The following is a 24,773-nucleotide window of genomic DNA, read 5'->3' on the forward strand; positions in this document are numbered from 1 at the left end:
ACAACTTGACCAACTGTCCAGTCAGATCTAGGCTTTTCTGAAGGTGCGAGGGACCACCTTCCCCTTTCTCTCTGCCACCACGACATGAGCACAGGTTTGGAGAACCCAGCAGATCTGGGTAATGAAAACAGATAAACGCTTCATGTTCATAGCCTTTCATCTGGTTTTTGGTAATAATGGGTTAATTGGGAACCTGATGAGAAATCCAAAAAAGCAAGTGTTTTTCACTTAATTCAGTATATGACTCTGAAATGCTTACTCTGTTCACGCCACTGTGCTAAGTGTTGACCCAGGCACTGAGGCGCATTTTGGGGGATTGCAGCGGCATGCATGAAGTGAGGAAGGCAGGCAGAGGAGGCTCTATCTGAACCACATCTCTGATGAGGTACAGCGGACTTCCTGCCCCTTTCTCCTTGGGCCCCTAAAGCGGGGAACTATTTTCTTTCATTTTTCATTTAAAAACCAACAGGTGGCTCTAGTCAAACTTCAGCCCTATGTTTCATTGGGCTTAACTAAGAGCACTGACATCCCGACGACCCGGTAGGAGAGGTGGTAAAATGTAATTAAGAGTGCTGCAAACTGAAAAGTATGCTTTTGGAAACTTTCACATGTAGTAGAATCTAAAATTCCTTCCTAAATAAACCTTGATTTAAGACATTGCAGGAATTATGAGGATTCAGTGGAAGTAGAGTGGTCCTTCTAAACCAAGAGTGATTTTATGGCCCTGGAGACACTTGGCAATATTTGGTTACTGTTTTGCTTATCTTCCAATGGGTGGAGAACAGGGATGCCAATAAAACATGCCCCAGTGTGTGGGACAACCCAATCCAACACAGACTTAAAATATTAGCAATGCCAAAGTTAAGGAGCCCTGGTTTAAACAGTGTTATTATAACGTATATAATTATAATGTATTATTATAACGTATTATAATGTATAACCATGAGCATTAGGTAGAAATAAATACTATCCATCACTTATGTAAAGTAACACAAATTCCATAAGAATCTGTAATTATGAAAATTTTCAGTACCTAATGGTCGGTAACAAAACACCAGAACATATACCCAGAGGATTTACCAATTTGGAGCTATAGATTACAATAATAAATTAAAATTGACCAAAAAACCCGAGTATAGTAACCTAATGCATCTGTAAATGGATTAAAAGAAAAACAATCTGAACTTATTGGAAGAGAGCAGCTGCGGGGCATGTTGGAACTGGTTGTGGAAATAGGTTTATCGATAGACTTTATTGATAGCCTATAATCTGATCTTTGGTAAGGAGGAAAAAACAATGGTGTCCATTGATAATAGGGATCTGCTGCTTATATATTTAGTTGTTCTGTTGCTGTCTGTGCTCCCAGGAGCCAATACTGTGCCTGGATATAGTCAGGGCTCTATAAATATTTGTTGGCTCAATGAATGGGCACCAGGGAGTGAAAGCAACTCATTAGATCACCAATTTTCATGTTCGCTGAGATTTTCGTTCCTCTTTCCCAAAGAATAGCAGCTAACTCAAGGTTGAGATTTGTTCACTTGTGGCCTTCACCCGGGGCAGGGCCATGGATTATCTGTGTTTCTGTCCTCTGGCTTACATGGTGCCTGGTGCACCTGGGAACGTGACTTGCACTTGCTTCTTCCTGTGTCATGTGTAGTGCTCACCTCTCTTCCCTGCCATCTACGTAAGAAGCCTTTCACCTCCTTCTTGCTGGACCGTCAGGGTGATTCAGCTTGAGCTGAGTGGGGATCTTCATGCATCATCATCTTCAGCCCTTTACTCTCCTTGATCTGTTCTCTCTCATCCCGATCCCTGGTTTCAGGGGGAAGAAGGGTCTCTCTTCTTTTTGTTTTTGATGCTTGCAGTGCAATTGCTCTGCTGGGAGCTTGAAACCTGGTTTTATCATTGAATGTGTGACCTCGGGTGAGTCACTCAATTTTTGAGACTCAATTTCCTTCTGTCAAATAAAAGTGAGAATACTAATAACATGTGTTCTCATACTTTAAAGGATTAATTGTGATAATACATATGAAAGTGTCTTATAAGCTCTTGACTACTCTTACAATAATTTATATATCTTGTAAAAAGACATGTTTCACTCTACAAATGTATTGATTGGTGACTGGCAAAACTTAAAGTCTATCAATGGAGCTAGGTTTCTTTCTGAGTTTGCCTCTCTGACATATTTTTGTCACTGGAAACTCTGAGGTACAAAGGGTCACGTCCTTGGCTGACATGCCACTCATTTTGGGAGATTTCACTAACCAAGGCTGCTTATGTCAGAATGCTTTAGAGGCCAAGAAATCAGTTATCATTCATCTCATGGAGCCCTAGAAAAACACAGCTTGTGAAATTAAAATCCCAAGTGTAGGCAGTGCTTAAAAATAGTGAAAGCCGGGCAGCCCCGGTGGCCTAGCGGTTTAGCACCACCTTCAGCCCTGGGTGTGATCCTGGAGACCTGGGATCAAGTCCCACATCAGGCTCCCTGCATGGAGCCTGCTTCTCCCTCGGCCTGTCTCTGCCTCTCTCCCTCTGTCTGTCATGAATAAATAAATAAAATCTTTAAAATAAAAAAAATAGTGAAAGCCATGCATAGTGCCCCTAACTTGTTAATCATGCCAGAGGAGGCTGTGGGGATCCCTATTTATTAGCCATAACCTGTGAGCTGTAAAGCCATAACCCCCAACCCTAGCCGGGAGGAGGTAGCTCAGAAGAGACAACGATGAGTCAGGGATTGTACCGCACCTTCTGCCTGTTTGTCTGAATTCTTAATATATAACCCAGACTCAGTCTGAGCCAATACAGTGCTGCTTGTTGACTTTTTGTGACGCAATCTTACAGCCAGAAGAGACGTCCCCAGGGAGACTGACGGAGGACGAGGTCCCCTCAGTTGTGTGGGCTTCACTCCCGCCCGTGGACCCTGCAAAATGCCAGATTCCAAAAGTTCTGTCCGCAGTAGGGGTTACTGATTTGCTGTCCCTCCATCCCCTGGTGCCATGCATTTCTGTGTCTCCACTGGCCCCTTGTCATGTCTTTCCCAGGTCCAGGTATTTTCCAGTTCTGAAAAGTCCTTGTTGGACCTTGCTGCCTGCTGTAGCTCTGATCTGAACCCCCCTTCTCCTTGTTACAACACAACTGTCGGGTGAATGGTCTATACAGACCATTCCCTCCCACTCCCTACCTTTTGCTCTTTGGCTCCTCAGGACCTGGATTCCTCCCTCAGTGCTCCTCTGACATGACACACGTACGTCGTCATGGCCAGTCTGTCCACTGCTTCAGTCCACTGGATGGTCCCAGCATCCTTTCCCACTATTGATTACTTTGAAGATTCATTTATTTATGTGAGATAGAGCACGCATGAGCAGGAGGAGGGGCAGAGAGAGAGGGAGGAAATCCCAAGCAGCCTCCACATGGAGCACTGACCCAACACAGGGCTCAATCCCACAACCCTGAGATCACTACCTGAGCCAAAATCAAGAGTCAGATGCTGAATGGACTAAGCCACCCAGGATTCCTTGCACTATTGGTCATTTTGGAAAAAATAGCTTCTTTTCTTTGATTTATGTGAGGCCCCATTGAGGGATTCTGTCTCCGATGTCAAGTGGGTTAAAATTCCAGATGGAGAAATGACACTGTGGATGAAATGAGCAAGTGAAGAAAGCTGAGCACAGCACACTCATTGTAAGTGATCATGAAATACCAGCTCTTACTACTAGAGCTCATTTTCAGATCTCTACCTGCCTCCTCCATGTGAGAAGTTGTGCAGCCTGTGAAGCCTCCAGCTGTGAGTACTCCCCTGAGCGCTGGCTGCTTCTACAGGACCTGTTAGAATCATCATTGTCTTGAATGCAGCACGTCTAACACTGAGTTTTTGTGTGTGCCCAGCAAATCTCCTTGATTTTCCTATCCATCTTTGACTCTTCTTTTGCAGTGTTTCTTGCACTGAATGAGCCTTCAAGTCCTGCTGGCAGCTCCTTCAGGCCCCTCTTCATCCTTGTCTTCCTCTCCTACCTGCATAGCCTTAAAGATGCTCTCCTTTGCTGGCTAATCTAAGATGTATAACATCTTTCAAAATGTGACTGTTAGTGACTGACAGGTATTTTGAGAATAAAACAGAACGTGGACTAGCCTATCCAACAGTTTCAAGACACCACAATGATCTAAGAACTGTCTTCTCCTTGTGGCTGTTTGCCTGACTGGCAGATGAGGGCCTGGAGCACCTGCTTTCCCCACAAACTCAAATGCATACCAGTCAGAAAGTTTGAGTTCATGCAAGTCAGAAAGCACTGCTTCTCTTAGGAGTTCCAGTGCAGGTTCAGGTGTTCTGAGTGACCCGACCGGCTCTGGACTAGGAGCCAGAAGACCCTCAGGAGGGGGCTCTGCTGGGCTGAGATGGATGGGGTGCAGCTTTCTTCTCTCCAACACAAGGATTTGGACAATCAGGCTTGATACTCATTCCTTCTGCAAAATGCTTTTACACTTCTGAGGTCTATTGCTGATTGTGATAATCTTGATTTTATGGGTAAAATTAAATTAGGTAAAACCCATGATGATCTGAGCAGGGCAACCACAGTTTTGGGGTCAGGAGGCCTGGGCGCTGGCCAGTCACCCTGTGGCCCCAGGGCCCAGCTTCGGCCCTCCCAGCTCCATGTCCTTGGACAAGGTACTTCTCCTTTCAGCATCTTGTGAAAAGGCAGCAGTAATTCCAACCTCATGGGGCCCTTGTGAGGTGTGAAAACAGTGCTTATCACAGGAAGTACCCACTCAAGGAAGCCCCTGTGATATCAGAGCACCTTGGTCCTAATAGGGGGACGGGGGTGTGCATGTGGCAGACCCAGGGCTGAAAGGAGAGCTCTCCTCACTCCCTGCCTCTGGCTCCTCCTCCTCTGGAACTGCCTGCCCTACTGCACTCCAGGCCACAGACAGGTCAGAGGCCACCGGGCTGACTGAACACAGGTCCCTGTGCCGGCAGCCTTGCTCCCTCCCTCCCCCTACTCCTCCTCTGACCTTTCATTTCTCAAGGTCCCCTGAACCTGGCCTCCCTTCCTACTGTTACCATCCTCATCATCTGCAGCCATGACCCGGTCAAATAGCCAGTAGCCTTTGCTAAATGCTCATAGTTTGATACTAGAGGGTTTTTAAACATTTTTTGCTTTTTAAAGAAAACAGTCATAATTATACATAAGGGCATAGTATCTTTGACATCATGGTTTCCTTTGCATCTCTTACAACCGCCGATATTTACCACAAGAGTAAGCTCTGTGCTATAGGGCAGCCCGCATCTCACTTCTTCATTGCCGAACCAGTGCTCCCTGCCCTGTCTGGGCTGACTATCAGCTGACACCACCACCCCTCGATGAGGCTCCTGCGCACCAGGCTCCATCTGCTCTGTGCCTTGCCTATGGTTCCTGGTTCAATGCCTACCAATTCTGTTCTGTTTTACTTTTTGGTAACAATAGAAAGAAAGTCAATAATCAATAAGTCTCAATAAAAATCATTAAAAAATAATAAAAAAATATTTCAAGTTGTTTCTAAGCCTTAATCCACTGTACAGATTTTCCAATTCTCATTCCTTAATGTAGCGTCTGCTGTTTGAGTGCTCACTGTGTGTTTGGCACATTATTTGCTGGGGGCCCTCTGCTCAGCAAGAAAAAAGGCTAGAATTTAAACCAACTCAGTCTCAGGCTAAAACCTGGGTTCTGAGCTCTACTCTAATCTGTTTCTGAGAAGTGGATGCCCAACCACTGTTGAAGATTTCCTAATTTTCAAAAATTAGAAACAATTTACAGGCTTAAAAGTACAGCATTGGTTGAATATGTGACGATGTATCTGCTCATATATACAATGAAGATGACAAAAAAAAAAAAAACCTCACCGACATGGAAAAATGAGATATTGCTGAGTGAAAATAGTTTACAAATCAGCATATCTAATTAAAATCCCATCTTTGTGCATATCCCTGATCCCCTCCTGTACTTAGACTATATCTTTCTATACAGAAAAAAATCTGGAGGGAAATGCATATCTAAAAATGTGATTACTCTGTTATGGGCTGAACATCTGTGTCTCTACCAGATTCATAAATTGAAGCCTAATGCCCAAGGAGATGGGATGGTGATAGTCAGACAGGAGCAGTGGGGTAGCCAGGGTTATCTGAAGCCCTGCGGGGGGATCCCTGGTCTGATGTGATTAGTACCCTTATAAGGAGAGACATCAGAGAGCTCACCCCCTCTACCCACAACGGGGAGACAAAAAAGTCCTGTGAGTACACGGGATCATGGCAGTGTTTTTGAATGTCTCACTCCCTTATGTAACTGAGGTGTGCAAAGACAGGGTGAGTACTGGTCCTTTAGATCTCCAGCCACTACGGTAGTGCTTGGCCCTCCAGTTGGGCTCAATAACCACTCTTCCAATGAAGAAAAGGGATAAAAAGCATTCAGCCATGCTATTCCTGAGCTACCTCTGACTATTCTCCTGTGAACGAATTCTGTCCCCAGTAAAAGGAGGACTGGGGGTGAGTGTTGGTAGGTCTTTTCCTCCAAGAAAAGAAGTGATCACAGCCGTCAGTGTCATGGACACGGCCCTAATGCTCCCTGGGAGCCCAGAGTGCCAGGAGAAAAGGAGCTATCGGATGTCGATGCATGAGATTTCCAACCATCTGCATATTTGACCTTACTCATGATCTCATCCCACTAATTGTACTTTATCTAACTATGACTGGTAAATCTGCCCAATTTGGCTTTCACACATGACCTAAAATGAATGATTTGCCGTAATGCTTCCATTCCAGCACTTGAACAAAACCTTAGAACATGAAACTTAAAATTTAATTCTCCTTCACCCTTGTGTGAATTTTCTAACCTCCTTGGAGTTTTTCCAATGACTACTCACCACCTCTCACCATTTATCAGTCATTCAAAAAAAATAACATTGTTGTCAATTAGACATACTTCAAGTAGGAAATGTATCACCAAAAACCATTTCTTGTCTTCGAATGAAAACTTCAACATTAATTTCAAACCTGAAAGACTTAATCAAATTATATTTCTGTTCTTTCCTTATTACACTCATCTTGAATTTATTTCTATTTAATTTCCCTGAATGATGTCATGACAGTAAAAATACTAATAAAGATCAACCAGTACTCCCGCTGATCAACTCACACTGCTGTAAACAACTATTCATACAGTGTTGTCATTAAAGATCCTAGCTTTCTCAACATTATGAATTACTCAATATCGTATGCCATTAAATTTATTTATTTTTTAATTAAAAATTTTTTTATATAGGTAGAGTGCATCATGAGCCGGGGGAGGGGCAGAGAGAAGCTCAAGCAGACTCCCTGCTGAATGCAGAGCCCAACTTGGGCCTCAATCCCAGGACCCTGAGATCACAACCTGAGCCAAAACCAAGAGGTAGACGCTTAACCAACTACACCACCCAGGTACCCCTCCTATGCCATTATGTTTAAATACCAACTTCACCTTGCCATCCTTTATAACTCACAGAACTACTAAAACTTCCATTAATCATCCCAAAAGAAACGTTCCTAAAATGATAGTATTAGGTGCTCAAACCTCAGGGTATTCTTCAGGAGCTGTACAGGATAGCCAACACCTATCAATATTCCTCCCTCCCCTGTGCTGACAGCTCATTGGGTTGAAAAGTCAAGGGACTTTGAGAAAGAGGGGTTTCAGCAGAGCAGTGGCTTTGAAATTAGCTACCCATCTATGCATACCTCTGACCATCCATCCATCCATCCATCCATCTGTCTGTCCATCTATCTATCCAATCCCTATTACCTAATATTTATTGGGTATATACTGTGTACTCTTACTAGGGATACAGTGATGAACAAGACAGACAGCCATCAGATAAGCCTGGGCTGGTGTAACTCAGCCACTTAGTGAAACTGTTACCTCAGGAAAGCACCTGAGATTCTCATTGTTCTCATTGAGCTTCTATCTGCATCCGTAAATTGGGGATTCTAATCTCTCCTTTGTATTTAGAATAAGTACTTGATGTGTATGGAAAAATACTGTGTCCATTGCCAAGAGCATGGTAGCTGCCCGACAAATAGTGGTTTGGCAGTTCTGTGTCTCCGCAGAGATCCCTGCCTCCCACTCTACTGCCCACATGACGGTGTTTCTGCATGCTCCTCACACGTGGCAGCAGCAAGGACCTCTAGAGGGATGTGAAGGGCTGAGGCTTGGGAAGACTTAGTGCCTCATCCTAGGCTTACCGGTCTCTGAAGAGCAGGAGCTCCTTTCCCAGCATCGTCACAGCATCAAAGGATGAGCTGGAGTCACAGAGGTCGGGGATGGATGGACTTTGGGGTGGTGCGTGGGGCACGGTGGGCTTTCCCAGGAGTGTTTTCCGGGGTCCTAGGATTCAAAGTGACTTGGTCAACATTGTACCGGGACTCTTAGAGTCTGTCCACTGCTCTAGCAACCCCCTTGGACTGCATGAGACAGGCGGTAAGGTGCATGGCTGTCCATGGCAGGCAGACCCATGTTCAAATCCAGCTTTGCTAGTCCTGCAGTTGTACCATAAGCAGGAACATCATCCAGCCTCTGCAAGCCTCTGTTTCTTCCTTTGTGAAATGGGAGGGGGCCAGGACAGTCCCTGCCTCAGAGGGCTTTGGTGAGAAATCACATCTGTGAAGCACTCGGTAGAGTGCTTGGCATGTAGTAAATGTTAAAAAAAAAAAGGGATCCATTATTTTGTTACCACACATAGCTTCCTTGACAGCTGCAAGTGCTCTAAATTAAAGATTTTTTAAGAAGTTGCCACTGATTATTCCTTGGTAATTGAATTCTTTGTTCTCAATAACTTCCTTGTGTATTTCGTATCATTTTCATCTATTTCTGGGCATCCTGGACTGATCAGCCTTTTATCAGGTGCCCAGGAAACCCTGAGTGAGTTCTTGGGCCAGGAGGTACACTGCAGGCACCTGCTATTAAAGGCACCCCCTGCTGGATCCTTCTGTAGGGCAGCCAGGCCCTGGGAGAGCTGCCAGCGAGTTGTCATCCTAGTCCGTGCTCCTGAGGACTGTCTGCTGTCTACAGAACACTGCTGGTGCTGCCTGAGCCATTGGCCCCGGCAGGTCCCTGCTCTGGAGCAGAGTACATCTGTGGTGACCAGGGGTGAGGGGCAGGGAGGAAGGGAGGAACAGGGAAGGGCCAGGGGTGTGAGAGTTGGAGAAGAGCCGGGGTGCAGAAGGCTCAGCAATGGGGCGAGGCTCTGGAAGGTGGTCAGCGCAGAAATGGGCTGCCAGTCTTTGAACCTTTACTATGTGCCAAGTCGTCTACGAAGGGTCAGAGGCAGCAGGGTGGCCAGGGGTGAGTGATGTGCACGCTCCCTGGTGATACAGAAGCACGTCTGTGCACTTCGTTCCCCTGTGCAAAAGTGGCCACATCAAAATATGTGCTTCAGTCCCTGGCCCCATGACGGTGGCCATCAGACGCTGGAGATGGTCGGAGCAGACGGATCTAGGGGGGCAGGCAAACATTTGGGCTCAGTCCTTCTCGGTGGAGCCAGGGATTGCTTTCCTTGGAGTCGAGCCCCTGGCCCTCGGTGTTCCGAGCCAGGTTCCCACAATGGAGACACTCAGGCAGGAGGACCCAACCCGCGGCGGCCCGCGCCCGCGGCCCTGAGGTGGGCAGAGTTGGCTGAATAGTTCTTTGGATGAGATTTGTCTCCCGCGCGGAGGAGCACTCTGCAGAAGCGCGTGCTCGATGCTGCACGGATGCTGCACGGATGCTGCACGGATGCTGCACCGATGATGCTGCACCGATGTTGCACGGATGCTGCACCGCCAGGCGCGCAGGGACTGACCGGACGCCAGAGCCTCCGCCGGGCGAAGGCAGAGGAGCCATTCCCCGACCTTTGGAGAAGGTCCGTTTCCTAGAGTTGTCTGCCTTTTATCCATGAAAGCAAAAGTGTCAAGATCTAGGAGTGCTCCAAGATCCCCTCTCACCCAGGACTTCATGGGTCTGTCAGGGTGCTAAGGAAGGCAGGATACAGAGCTCCCAATAATCCTTCGTTACCTTTGAAAGAACGATAACTCCTAAGACAATTTGATTCTTGGGATAGTTGGTCTCTGAGCCTCAACTTTCTCAGCTCTTCAGGGAGGAAAACACTTGATCACGCCAAACAGGCCGGTCGTCAGGCCAGGTGAGAGGGTGACTCACACAAATCCAAGTAGTTGAGTGCAGGCTGTCTGTGCACCTAGCAGTGTAGGTATTAGCATCACCCTTGCTTTTTTTAGGATGATAAGGTCAATTATCTGCAGGTGGGTCAGAACAATATAGAAACTACAAAATATACCCATCTTCTTCCAGGATCTAAATTCTGACCCATACTCAACAAACAAACAAACAAACAAACAAACAAAACAAAACAAAAAAACCCCACCAAAACCCCAGGCAAATGATTTCATTTTCTATGGCTGGTGAGGGACCAGCATGCCCTGGAGGAAAGATGCACAATTTAATTGTGCATCTTACAAAAGAAAGCTGTAGTCATGTCAGGTGAAAAAGCTCTTCCTAAAAGGGCACAGGTGAGACCGCAGTCCCCAGCTTCCTCTTTACCTGTGCAAGTAACTCCTGGCAATGTATACTTTCTCTAAATTGGAGACCGAATGCCTGTGGCTTTCCGGGCTAGTAGCCAAAGGAGGGTAGTGACTATACCGTACAATGCCTGGATCCCTTTCACATCATCCTTGGGCAGGTGGAATCCGTAGGGATGCTGGTACTTATACGTTGGGTACATCAGCGCTGATGGGTCTGTGGAATGGGCCAGGCCCAGTGCATGGCCAAATTCGTGAGCAGCAACGGTGAATAAATTGAAACCTATGCAGAAGGACACAGAAAAAAGACAGCATCAACATGGGGTTTTGTTTTCAATGTTTTCTGTCTTTACAGGATAATTTATGCCCAAATCCTAGTAAACTTGTTTTCTTCTCATAACCAGTTTATCAAAGGTTGGTAGGTTATCTGGTAGTGAGCTTTGGTGACGTGACTCTGGCACTTTCCCCCTTGGCTAGAAGGACCTTGAAGTGGGGAAGGTTGAAAGTGTAAATCAATCCATTTTGTTCCTTGTCAGTGATGTTTGGTTGGTAGATACAGGGGCCTGATGGGAGCTACCAGGGGCAACGAGATCCAGGTCTGGCCATAGATGCTTCACCAGATCCCTGCTGGTACACGCTACCCCCATCATTCACACACACTCAAGACGTCCGGGGTATTCTGAAGCTTTAACACCCATTCCCATCACACTGCTTGAGACAGCACGGATTCCCTGGGGTCGTCTCTGAACATAGCCTATTCCACCAATGAGTAAGAGACAATAAATGCTGCATAGTTAAAGGACAGAGGGCCATGTGGAGGAGGCCTCTCAGCTCCTCTGTACCATTTGCACGAACCAGAGCTCAGACAAGTCTACAGCACAGGGGGTGGGGGGGGGGTGCTTTTCCCTTTTGGATTTTTGGCTTACTTGTTTTTCCTAGCCAGCCTCCCTAGTTAACGGGTGGCTTGGGACGTTGAACCTCAGGGTGTCATGGTGATGGCCCCGAAGAAGGTACAATATTTTCCAGGTTATGGTGAATTGTGCATATATACCATTCATTCCCATAGTCCACTTCTCAGCATTGTCGAAATGGGTATCCCCTCCCAGGCCTTCTCCGGGTGCAAACGCATGGGCGAGAGTCCCTCGGGGTCCGTCGAATGGGTAGGAATCCCCGTGATCTAGACAGGCGGGCAGAAACGCCAACAGCAGTTAAGCCTGGCAAGTTTAAGGCATCCTCACATTACAGGGAGTGGACACCTCTTTGTTAACAGCGTTGACACTTCCCATACAAATAGATTTACTTTCCAATATTTATTTTTTATAAGAAGTTCACATGTCAATAAGCAATCGTCCATTGATAAATGAAGAGGGATATTTGTCATTTCAAAGATAGTTAACATTAAAAATTAAAAAAATGTTCTTTTGTGACTGTTTTTGTTGCAGTGTCTATCGGCTGACTCCTGGCACTCCATGGATTGTGCCCACACTGCAGATTACAAAAGAAGTAGGGAGCAAGACCTACTGGTTGGGGTGCAAGTGTGTAGGCTGATTCAGTGAAGACAGCACATCGAGCAGATGTGTTTTCTGTCTCTTTCCACCAGACAATGTAAGGAGGTGTCCAAAAGGAGAGAGAGTTCCTCTGTAATTTCAACATGCTTTCCTTGTAAAACACAAGCAAGCAATAAAGGTGTCTACAATCATAACTTTTAGAGCTTTATATGTTTTTGTTTTACTTATATTTACATAAGTGTATATAAAATATAAAATATATTTACTTATATTTAACTAACAGGTGATTATAACTAACCTGTTAATTAACAGGTTATTACAATAAAAAAGGAGGAGGAACAAAGCGAGGCATGTTGCAGAAGCCGTATTTCACGGTCTCTCACAGGGCCTGGTGCACCGGGTGCCAGGGTTCCGGGTGGGCCCTGTGGACCCTGTTCCCGGCAGCTCCGCGCCCACTCAGGCTGTGCTGTGGGGAGAGGGTACACATTGGCAAGATCAGGGGAGCGTTAGCGTCCCAGCCGCCAAAGCTGCCTTGAACCACACCAGCCTGCCCCTTCCCCAGGGTGACCCCCTTGTGCAGGAGGTCACGCCCAGGGCCCCCTCTGAAGGTTTCACACTCGGGACCTGCATCACTTCCTGTCTCCTGGCTTCGGCCATGTACCTCCCAGGATGTGAGGCTGAACTCAGCATGGAGACAGGGGCCCTTCCACGTGGTGTCTGGGGAGGGAGCACTTGCTCACCTCCGCTTCGTGGAAGCTGAGAAAGCAAATGAATTTTGTGGCTCTCCCTTTATCTGCTCCTTCGACAGGTGGCCCTGGAAAGGGCTCTGTGCAGACCACCAGGCCCTGTGCCCAGTTACCAGGCTGAGACGAGGGCAAGGTGCAGCAGGCCTGCAGGCTCCAGAGGCTGTGGGTGAGACGGCAGCACCGCTGTGCTGACCGCTGCTGGGGAGGTGGTCAGAGCTCCGGTGGGGGTTTCCTTCACTGGGGACTCAAGGTGGGAGATTCTTGGTGAATATGGAAGGGGGGGTGTAGTGGTGACCATGGGGCGAGGGGTCGGGTGGCCTCCCAGCCAACGGGGAGGCTAAACAGGACAGACTGTCTCTGATGAGGCAGCAGAACAGGGAGAGCTGAGCCCACTCTGCCACCTGGTCTAGGACTTCCCTGGCCCTATTTTCTGGCCAGACACAAGCATGACTTGACCATGACCTTGGCCTCTGCCCTTCACACCATGTGTGGAAGAAGATCGAGTGGATCCCTTGCACTAAATGTTGGAAAGGAAGATATGTTGGAACATGTCTCCTGTGGATTAGGAAGGCAAGATCCAAGATGCACCACAGTACCTCCGGTTTCAAAAGATATCATAATGTCCGCTTCTCCCGAGTTCACGCGGATGAAGCTCAGAGGCACAGCGCTGCCCCAGGCCTGCAAGGCCATCTCCACCGCTTTGTCCACCTCAGCAGGACTCATGGAGGATGTGTATTTGGAAATTCTGCGAAAACAGAAGGAACATATTTTCCTTTCGGCGAGTGCTCCTAGTGAAGAAGGCAAGCCTTACATTGAGGTGGTACTAAAAATCGAAGGGTTGGATGTGAATCTACAATGTAGGCACTTTTCTCCCAAATAGGAAATCTTGGTTTGCTTTCCTATGTGTTGAGTTACTGGAACATGCAGAATAACCGGGAAGGTCAAGGGGGAAGTGAAAGAGTTGAGATCACCTGCTGCAGAAGCGGTTTGGCTCTCATTGTTCTTAGATCAGCCTGAATTGTAAAGATGATAACCCAGTATCATTTCACAAGAACCCATTTCCCCTAAAACGGTTTAACTGAGAAGGGAAAACCTCTTTTTCCCCAAAAGGGACTGAAAATTTTCTATGTAAAAAACAGTGAGTTGTGAGGTTTTGCACATTCTTATTCAAAGGCCATCGCGACGTCCCCAGTGGGGGATGTTTGTTAAGATAATGCCTATCTTAAAGAGGAAGCTTTAAGCTTGGACGCTAAGGCTTGAGTCTGTCCTGAAGTCCTGGGTGACAATGACACCTAGAGGCAGAACAGTGTAGAGCTTTCTGGACAAACCGTGGGTGGAGCCAGTTGGTGTTGCGGACGTGCTGCCCTGAGCCCAGGGGCTGGGAGTCCCAGACTGCAAGGAAAGGAGGGGGCAGGGGAAGGAAACTGACCCCGGAACCTTGCTGGGGGGGACCTTGAGCTCGGAGCACAACCTGGGTGCAGAGCGAGGGGTCCTGCTGGAGCCGACCTGGGGAGCAGCCCCTGCCCTATATCCTTTGTCTCTCCGGCTCCTCATCCTGTGTACATGGTAGGTGCTTAGCAAACTCTTCCTAAACGGATGGACTCTGAATAAAAGCCAGTGGTTTTTAAAGCCTCCTGAGTGGCGGTCCAGCTAGCGCCTGTGAGAACTACCTGAGAAGCTGCGTAAATAAATGTGCGGGCTGCCCCGCAGACCTGCACCGCGGCAGGTACCAGGTACCCGGATTACTGCGATAGAGGTGGTGCTGTCTCAACCACCAGTCACCGGGGAAGGGACCAGGTCCTATGGAGGGCATGGCTAGCAGTGACCTCGGCGGTGGATGGAGGAACTCGAGGATCTTTCACGCAGGTGGAGATTGGGCAGTGCAGCGGGGGCAGGGGGGACATAGAGGGGAGGGGGGCGGTAACCACAAATACTCTGAGCATGTGCCCCGTGTAGACATGGGCCCCAGCAAGTCCGTCCTTACAATGGCCGTGAGATATGACCGTGCTGTGCATGTCATGCCCTCTCTGACCCCAGACGTCTGCACACAGCACTAAGCCACAGTCTATTGCAATCCTCCGGTTCTGTTAGAGGAAGTTATCCTGAGGTCCAGTGTCTGCATCGGGTGCCAAGTGGCCTCTAGGGCTTTCTGGGGCTGGGGTCTGCCTGGGAGGGAGCAGGTGGGCAGGGAGTGTGCTGAGGGGCTTGGGGGGCCCGTCTAGGGAGTAGTATCACAACAGTATACTTCTCTGAGTCTCAGATCAGCTGGGTGGACAGCCCTGGTCTTTGCTGTGCATACTCACATTCTGTAAGACAGTTTAAGAAAATGATGGGAAGACTTCATGGGTTTATATATGTTTCCTGTTCAACTCCACGTGGGGCGCTTCTTCCCCAAATATTTAGATTTTTGTCGCTTTCTTGGGTGTAAGCAGGGTGATAACTGTGTTCAGAGTGCCACCATCTGGACCCGGGCTCGTAGCCACCAATGGGCAGCCTCTGTGGCTCTGCCCTGCTGCCCTCCCTTGGGCCACCGGGACTGGGGACGAACTGCTGAGCCCTAACCTCTCATTCGAGGGCTTGGCTGATGTCCGTGCTGGAAACACTCTCACTGGCGAGAGTTTCAAGCCACCAACCTGCCAGCCCTGTGTGTACAGTTGGGAAGAGACAAGCGGCAGCACATCCATGGTGCGGATAAAACTGCACCAATGACCTCATGAACGCCGATGGTAGTAACGTGTGGCGTGGTGAACAGGTAGCAACGTTTGATAACATTTCTAGTTCTATCTAGCATACACAATGTAATATTTAGCAATTTGTGTAGAAATATAATTTATTTCATTGCAGGTTTTATAGCTTAATTTCTAATAATGGCTCTGTTTACCGACAGCTTGCGGGATTCTAGGGCAGTTAACAACAAGCTGCAAAATTCCAGAGAGCGGTAAGGAGACTTCTGTGAGCGTGAGGGGGCAGCTCCAGAACAGCCCTTCGGGGACTAAGCGGTCCGGCCTCGCCCTGTACCCCGCTCTCAGCCAGATTTGCTTATCCTAAGAACAAAATCTGGTGGAAGCCTGGAGTGGCTCTCTGCGGCCCAGGGTGGCACCCGCCCACTGGGCCACCCCCCAGCACACCTCTATCTGCCCGGACTCCACCTGTCCTGGGAAAAACGCTCCAGTTAGCCAGGCCTGGTGCAAGAATGCAAGCGTGGGCCGCCCTCTTGCAATGCCACATCTGTCCAGCAGGTGCAAAGCCCATGCAACAGTGTCCCTGGCCTCCAAACCCAGCTCAGGCATTCAGGCGGACAGGGGGTCCTCCAGGAAGCAGGCCTGCTGGCCCAGGAATGGATCCCTGCCCTCCCTCCAGGTGCAACCACAGTTTTCTGCTTAGACCTGAGAGCTCACACTTGTCACTTGAGGACTCGATGATCTGTTTGCTTGTGTGTCTCCCAACAGGGACTGTGAGGGTCGGGGGAGGAGATCTACTCACTTTTGTATCTCCAAAATTGAATGTCTATAGTAGGCATTTAATAAATCATCAATAAATAATTTTTGGAATTAATAAAAAAGTTACTTTGTTAATAGGTGAACTTTATTGTTTCCTTCTGATTGAGGAGGAACTTGTTTTAAGAAAACAGGTTGGTACTGTCAGGCTATTAATCCTAAACTAGGTTATTTTTCTTTAAAGACAAGTGTGTTGTCTCTCTGATTAATAACATTATTTGTAAAGCCCGAAATGGCTGGCCATTATGGTAATCCTGAGATGGTGTTTTGTAGTGAGTCCTCCAATGTCACTGTCTAAACGTTAGCCATAAAATTGCTTCCTAATGATTGTGATGAGTCGGGATTTTTACACAGATTGGAAGGAAGGAAGGAATTTCTAAAAGATAAGAAAAGGAGAGAGGGGGATTTCTCTCTGACTTTGGAAAGACTCCATCTCATTACCTGTATGTCAAAGTATTTTTTTTCCATTTGGGTTCACCTGGGAAGAGGCGATAGTTTGCCACGTCGGGAACTCCGCAGCGGGGCCTCTTGATCATGTCCATCGTGGGCCGGTCCAGCTTGCCAGTGATGCGGAGGCCGAAGAAGGCTTGCAGCTCCTTGATCTTCTTGATCAGGGCTCTGCCTCCTGGTGCCCCCATCTCGCCGACCTGGGGCCCTGCCTTGCTTGTGTAATACTTGTCAAGATATGCCTGGAACGGAGAGGCAGGCTGACATGTCTGCGATACGGTCTCCAGGAGAGACTCAAGCTCAGGTTAGAAAGGGACAATATTCTCGACAAGTTAAAAACAGCATGGACAGTATATTCCCATCTGTGAGAAATATTAGATATATTTGCACAGATAAAGCTTTGACAGGTACATGTCGCATTATTAACAATTGTTATGTCTGGGAAGTGGGGATTGTAGTCTCTTTACTCACTTGCATTTTATAGTTTTCCTATGAGGTCTTGTTATTTTAAGAGGAAAAAATAATGGGAGGAAAATAATGTGGACATTTTCCCCACAGGTCACTTATTTGTCATTGAAATCTTCACCCAATTTGCAAAACCAAGACTATTCTATTTCCCTAGAAGGCAGTCCTTGGTACCATGTTTTCATTGTACGTTGTGCAAGATTGACATGTTTTTTTTTAAATTTATTTATGATAGTCACACACACACAGAGAGAGAGAGAGAGAGAGAGAGAGAGAGAGAGAGAGAGAGAGACACAGGCAGAGGGAGAAGCAGGCTCTATGCACCGGGAGCCCGACGTGGGATTCGATCCCGGGTCTCCAGGATCGCGCCCTGGGCCAAAGGCAGGCGCTAAACCGCTGCGCCACCCAGGGATCCCCAGATTGACATGTTTTTAAGGCTCAGAGGCTTGAGTGTCAGCCTCTCATCTGGTTCAAGGGCACACAGCCCTTCTATCTCCCTGCTGGTCTTACATCATTTGGTGTCCAGTGCATGGGCTTGACCTGTCCTGCAGCACATGTTTCCAGGACTGGCCTTTTGTCCCTTGGGGCAAGTACAGTTACCCATAGATTATAGGCTTTTTGGCACATTAAGGCTTAAAACCTCTAAACTGATCATTCAAGACTTTTCTAGGACTTCCTGGGTGGAGTGAGAGTCCTACAAGTGCCTGGCCAGAGCCTGTGGTTGGCACAGGGATTTCAACTACCCACCTGATTTCAGGGAAGCACAGAGCAGCAAAAGATTTACGTGTATATTTTACTTCATATAAAATTTTATGTTTATGTATTATATAGGAAGAATTTATTTACTGTATGTAAATATTTATCACATTAGCCATATTTATATTCTATATAAATTGTGTGTATGATTTATGTTATGTGTACAAATTTATATACAAAAATAATAAAACATTGAAACAACTTAATGTCTAACAATAGGGGGTTTGTTGGATAGATTATTATAGATTCATATGAAGTGATACTAGGCCTCTAGGATTACATTTTTGGAAAATATTTAATGGCATGCAGTAATGCACTCAATATAATGACAATATACTGAGAAAAGTGGAGGTGAAGTCTTTATACAGATTATAATATATATATTTTAAGTATTTTATTTATTTATTCATGAGAGACACAGAGAGAGGCAGAGACATAGGCAGAGGGAGAAGCAGGATCCTGATGTGGGACTCGATCGGGGTCTCCAGGATCAGGCCCTGGGCTGAAGGTGGCGCTAAGCTGCTGAGCCCCCCGGGGCCACCCTTTACCTCTGGTTCTAACAGTATGGGTGACGATTTATTTTTCATCCTTTCCTACATCCCAAAATTTTCTGCTGTGAACGTGGATTGCAGTTTCTCAGTAAAAAGGTAAAAGAAAAGATGCACTGGCTTGTGTGGACAAGGTGCTCCGTATGCATCCTGGGGGCCAACCGATCCTCAGCTCCTGCCTGGCTGGCAGGGGAACCTCACTTCCCTGGTGGTGGTTCCTTGTGAGAATCTTCATGGGATGAGGACCCAGGAGGAGGGGTGGGGGGGTAGCACGGAGCCTGGGTGAAGAGTTCTGGGAAACAGCCGTGGCCCTGAGGGTGGCTCATTCCCATCTTTGGGTATGCCATTGTAAGCATTCTTGTTTCTGGTGTTTTTTTGTGAGATGACGATTCTTGGAGCCTTTTGTCTTTGCTCAAATTAATGCTGTGATAGCATGACACTCACACCAGGTCTGAATTATGCTTTTTCAGACATAAGCTCTGTGCAGAACAGATGCTCTGTACTTCCTGAGACAGTTTGAGTTTCAAAAAATTCTGTCCCCTTGGTAGTTTCTGTGTTTTGGTTTACAAAATATGGTCACGTAAGAGAAGATGCTCACGGCCTATTAAGCAGAAAGAAGTTACAACTATTCCTACAGGATAAGCCATGTGTGAACAAAGTGTGTGCATACGGATACGCACACAGATGAATACTCATGCACGCGGACTGGAATGAGGAAGGGAGGATCCTCAAAAACTCAGTAATCGGAAAGAATAATATTTAATGCAACACTAAAAAACTTAATGCAGAAAAATCCACGATGAATAAAACATCAATATTTTAGATACAGGCAGGTTACGATCCTCAGCATTCCTCACCCCGGTCTCAGCCTGGAGTCAGAGCAAGGTGTTTTGAGAAACACAGATGAAGGGATGAGTAGTGGTTTTATCTCAGTGATGGAACTGAGGATGATCCTTTTCTTGTTACTTACGTTTTATAATTTTCCTGCTGTGAACATATATAATTCTACAATAAATTTTTTTTTTCTTTAAAACATGCAGAAGATGTTAGACCTACAGCTGAAAGGTTTCAGTCTGGCCAGAAAAGAGAGGATTAAAACAGTACCTGCCATGGTTCTGGACTTGGAGTACATGCTCCGTTAATATTTGGGCTCCTCTCTTTCAGGGAAAATATGAGTATTTTCTTTTTCTTCTTTGAAGACTCATCAGATGTTCTGAGTATTAAGAGCCCAAGTTATTTGGGAACTTTCTTGCCTACGTTTTTGACAAGCTTGTAGCATCTTTCCAGACTCAAGACACTCAGGGAGGCACTTTGATGAGCACTGAGAATTGCATTTGTGTTCATTCTAACACTTGGGTAGTGTTGGCTCAATGCCTGGCCCTGTTGGCCTTGGGGGTCAAGGGTTTTAGGTCCCCCCAGAGTCATCCTATTTGCTCTCCACCTTTCCCACTCCTTGGTTCTTAAAATTACAGGGTGTTAGGGTTGGCTCTTGGGTTTGAGATAGTGAAATAATGGAGGCCCAGGGGGTTAGTCTCAGCTACTGGCCCAGCTCCTCAGCAACAGCTCTTCATCCAGTGTGTGTTCCTGGCATCCTTCTTGAGAATTAAGAACTTAAACTGAGTCAAGCGTGCTTCAAAACAAGGTGAAGTCCAAGAAAGCGTTTCTTCAACATTTCCTTCTGTTTTTGCTGAGCCCCAGAAAGGGAATCATGAGGACTGGGATGCTGTGTGAGGAATCCTAGCTTCTAACAAGCTCAGGCAATGCCCTTCACATGTTTTCAGGGCTCTCATCTACAACACGAGGTTGGCATTTGTTCTACTGACCATACCAGCGCAGGATCCAGGAAGGTCCTCAGTGTGAAAATGTTTGAGTGGCTGGCATATTTTAAATGTGTTACACCCTTTCACATACTAATTCCTCCTCTGGAAATCTGTGCTGAAAAAAATATCCTTTAGCTCAGGCTGGTGTACAGAGGCATTCACAGCAACACTGTTCATGTGGAAATAATCTATGGATCCAGCAAAGGAAGCAATTAAATAAATTATACCTTACTTATATTCTGGAATATTTGTAATTCTTTAAGGTGATGTTTATGAAAATAGCATAAAAATAAAACTTTTCTCATGCAATCATAATCAGCGACAAAGTTAGGAACCAAACATAATAATTTAAAAATCTTTTCATGCACAGAAAGTAAAATGGTAGTAAAAACTTCTAGATTTAACAGTCTGTATTTGGAAGCTTTCAATTTTAATCTTTATCTTTAATAACAAGTTTATAATAATGTGATGATGAAAGTTTACATGATTTTTAAGGACAGTTTAACAAGGTGTTATATGTTGTTTTATTTATTTTCATTTTTTAAAAAGATTTTATTTATCTATTCATGAGAGACACAGAAAGAGAAGCAGAGATATAGGCAGAGGGAAGGATGTGGGAGGGATCCTGATGTGGGACTTGATTCTGGGACCCTGGGATCAAGCCCTGAGCCAAAGGCAGACGTTCAATCGCTGAGTCACCCAGGTGTCCCTATATGTTGTTTTAAATATTGTATTTAAAAAAAAAAAAAAAATATTGTATTTATATTACTGGTTTTTAAAGGCAAATAAAAATAGAATAAGACTCTGATTTAAGACTAAGTGTTTTATTAGTTATCATTTTCAAAGCCTTTATGCTCATCAGAAAAACAGAATTTAAAGAACACAAGTGGACATTAAGTACGTAAACTAAAAATCTGCTCATCTTTTTAAGTGTAGATTATTGTGCTAGTGAGTTTGGGAGGAAGCATATGGCATTTAGAAATTTTGCCTGTTTCATGTTTGTAGATGCAAGAAACGGTCTGTTCTCCCTGGAAAGAAGGGAGCCATGTGGAAGCTGATTATCCTGACCCTGGCTCGCGGGCCCCCTGGTCCACTGGCCACCTGGCTACGGAACCCAGCCAGTCTCCATGCATGTTCTCCCAGCTCCCACCACCAGCCTGACAAACAGCCAGGCTCCTTGCCCCTCAGGGTCATGCAACTGGGTCTTTCTTACAGTTTAGGTTCACTTTGAATATCACTTCCACAGAGAAGCCTTCCTGAACTACTTGGGTGAACCCCCCTCCCCCGGCCCGCGTTGTCCCAGTCACTATCATCCTGGCTCATTTTTCCCAATATCACTTATCACTTTGAAATAATCTCGGGTGCTTGTTGATTGACTATCTCCTCCCAGCACCTTCCCCTCTCACACCTCCATTATCCCCATGTAAGTGCCCCAAGAACAGGGTTTGACTTGTTTTGTTCATTGACGTTTCTCCAGTTTTTAGAACAGACTCTGGCACAGAGCACACCATCAGCTGTCAGTAAATAATCATTGAACGGATGAACTTAAACTGCATACTTTCATATGGCTTCATTGGTTGTGTTGTAAGGTGGTTACATATAGAAGCCCCCTTATTCACAGAGAATATGATCCAAAGCTCCCAGTGGGTGCCTGAAACTGCAGATAGTACTGAACCCTGTAAACACTGTTTTTTTCCTATATGTACGTACCGTAAAGCTTAATTATAAATTAATTGCACAGTGAGAGATTAGCAACAATAACTAATAATAACATAGAACAACTATAACAATGTACTGTGATGAAAGTTATGTGAATGTGGGCTCTCTCAAAAAATCTTACTGTACTCACACTTCTTGTGATGATATGAGGTGATGATGTGGGCACTATGATGTGGCAAATGCATGATGTGGGTGCTGTGATGTGACAGGGGAACCAAGTGGGTGCTGTGATGTGGCAGGTGCCTGAAGTGGGTGAAGCTACTAAAGAACCTTCTGATATGTTAGAAGGAGAACCATCCACTTTCCCACCAGGAATGACTGTGTTTAACTGAAACGATGTGAAGCAGATGGGGGAGGGGGCTGCTGTATTTCTATAAACCACAGGGTGGGATGTTAATTCTTTCTAGTCCCTGGGACTCACTTTAGAGGTTTTCCCAGATCACTCTAGCCTGCCAAAGAGGATGCCTTTTTCCTGGCAGAGCTGGTGGCTGGGGCTGTTGCAGGAGCAGGTGCCTTTCTCATGTTTCCCTGGCCCTTGGTTGAAGGTCTTTCTGTGAGTTAAGTGGTGAGGGAGCCCAAGAAGGGCAAACTTACTTTGGAGCAGAAGTAGTAAGGGATCCTCGGCATTCCAAGGCTACTTCATTCTTCCTGAATACTCCTAGCAAGCATATCCTTTCCTGAGACCTTCTGGTCTTATGCGTGCATAGACTGCTCGGGGGCCAGCTACTTTTCCCTGTGAAGGGCGGTAGTATTTGCAGTGCTGCGGGACTCCACCACTGTGGGACAGGAGCAGTGAATGACATGTAGGTGAATATGCATGGCTGGTTTAGCCTGATGACTATCGTTTGTCCGGACTGGGACTAGAATCACGGTCTTCGGCTCTCTCGCATGGATTCTGACCTCAGCATGACCCTCCTTCCAGAGGTCACAAAGACTGTAGTTTCTCAATCAGAACGGCATGATGCTAGCAGATGGATAATTATAGGTGGGGAGACAGGACCCCAAACTACAACATGATACCATCGAAACACGGTTTGAAATATACCTCGGAATTCTGAGATACATTATCTTGAATTTAGTTTATCTAACAATGGCCTCAAATCAAAGGAAGTGCAGTTTAGCAGTTCTCTTCTCGGCATCTGCTACCTTGATTATAAGCAGGGTTGATATTAAAATGTTTAATGACAGGCATGGTGGGGGCTGACTCATCAGAATCAATGGGTCGTGCAAACAGTCAGTGTGAGTGCGTGCAAATCAGCTCTGCAGTGCAACCACCGAAGCACTGCCCAGTGTAGCTTGACAGGTGGGAAAGCATTGTGGCGGCTAGGCTGGCAATCATAGACGCGCTCACATCTGACAGATGATTGAGAGACAGGCCCTGGCCCAAAAAACATCTCATCTGCACACTGCTCACTAATGTTGAGTTCCATCGTTAGACAGTTTTTCCTCCAAGATTTTAAAGTAATCCCTACACTCCACACGGGGCTTGAACCCACAACCCCGACATCAAGTCGCACACTCTACCGATGGAACCAGTCAAGTGCACCTAGGGATGTCTCCTTAGATTACCGATTGCCTTTTTCCTTTCAGTGCAAAACTCACTTGGGAGCTAATAGATGTTGAATCATTTTGAGTCACATAATCGTTGCAAAAATTCTAGCGTGAATTATTTCCAACCTTTCCAACCAGTTCAGAAAGATCTTCAAAGAGGAAAGTATGTAAGCAAGGTACTTGGGAACATGCTTTAGAGAGGACAGGCTCTCTTGTGAGGAGCAGATAGGCACCCAGGACAAACCTTGTTCACTTTGGATTTTGATCTCATTTGCACTCAACACTGGAGCTGTTTGCTATTGCGTGAACACAGAAAATCTTTCTGCTGTGACCGCCAGGAAGCTGAGCACTACGTTTACAACCTATCCTGTGTGTGCGGCACTTACACCTCAGGTTTTATTTTTTTGGCCTTATTCCGACATTACTCCTCAAATTCCTTATCTTTTTGTCTTGCATGTATTTGTGCAAGCTGTTTCAGCTTCTTTATGGAACAAGCTGCCCAGCTACTTGTTTATTTGGTCAGGCCACAAGGGCCCCTAGTGCACCAGACATGGACCTTAAACCTCCAGGATGGAGCCTCTCCTGGGCTCCAGGGCATTTGTGAGATGACCTTAAAACAGTAACAGATTTTCCCTTGATTTCTCCTTACACCCTCGTAGGTTTTCCAGGGCAGGAGGAGGAAGAGGGAATTGTGTAAAGATTTACAAACCTGTGCGAGGTGGTACTTGTTCTGGGTCGTCCTGGGGGCGGCTGCAGAGACGGAGGGGGCCGCAGTGCAGAACTCGAGGGCTGCGCCGAGCAGCAGAGCCAGGCCGCACATGGGGAGCACCGTCATCTCCTCGGGGCGCCTCGTGCTTATATCAGCCTGGGGTGAGGCAGACACTGCGCATTTGCACTCTGGCCTGGAGCTGCTTTTATAGCATCAAACAGGTCTGCACCCTTGGAGCAAGGATGAATCATGTCTCAAAAGGTAATTATACAGCTCATTTCTTTCCCTGATGACGGGGTAACAGGACAGTGCACGGGAGTCAGGGAGACCTTCATTCTCTGCAGTTCACCAAGTCACAGAGGCAGAGATACAGTCTGTTTGCATGAAGTTTGTCAGCTGCTTGCATGAATTGGGGTGTACCTGATTAATTTTAACCC

General features: G+C 46.4%; 1 protein-coding gene across 1 annotated transcript in view; it reads right to left on the minus strand.

Annotated features, from left to right (window-relative positions):
• MMP20 (matrix metallopeptidase 20) overlaps window positions 1-24,462 on the minus strand; it is a 47,528-nt gene extending 23,066 nt beyond the window's left edge. Inside the window, exons 1-6 of the mRNA XM_072812254.1 lie at window positions 24,337-24,462; window positions 16,763-17,010; window positions 13,421-13,569; window positions 11,622-11,747; window positions 10,692-10,853; window positions 8,243-8,384 (exon numbers count right to left, since the gene is read on the minus strand). Coding sequence (XP_072668355.1) covers window positions 8,243-8,384; window positions 10,692-10,853; window positions 11,622-11,747; window positions 13,421-13,569; window positions 16,763-17,010; window positions 24,337-24,462 — 953 coding nt within the window. The remainder of the gene's footprint in view (window positions 1-8,242; window positions 8,385-10,691; window positions 10,854-11,621; window positions 11,748-13,420; window positions 13,570-16,762; window positions 17,011-24,336) is intronic.
• Between the last annotated feature and the right edge of the window lie 311 nt (window positions 24,463-24,773).

This window comes from Canis lupus, chromosome 3 (genome assembly GCF_048164855.1).
Source record: "Canis lupus baileyi chromosome 3, mCanLup2.hap1, whole genome shotgun sequence".
In the NCBI taxonomy this organism is placed as follows: domain Eukaryota; kingdom Metazoa; phylum Chordata; class Mammalia; order Carnivora; family Canidae; genus Canis; species Canis lupus.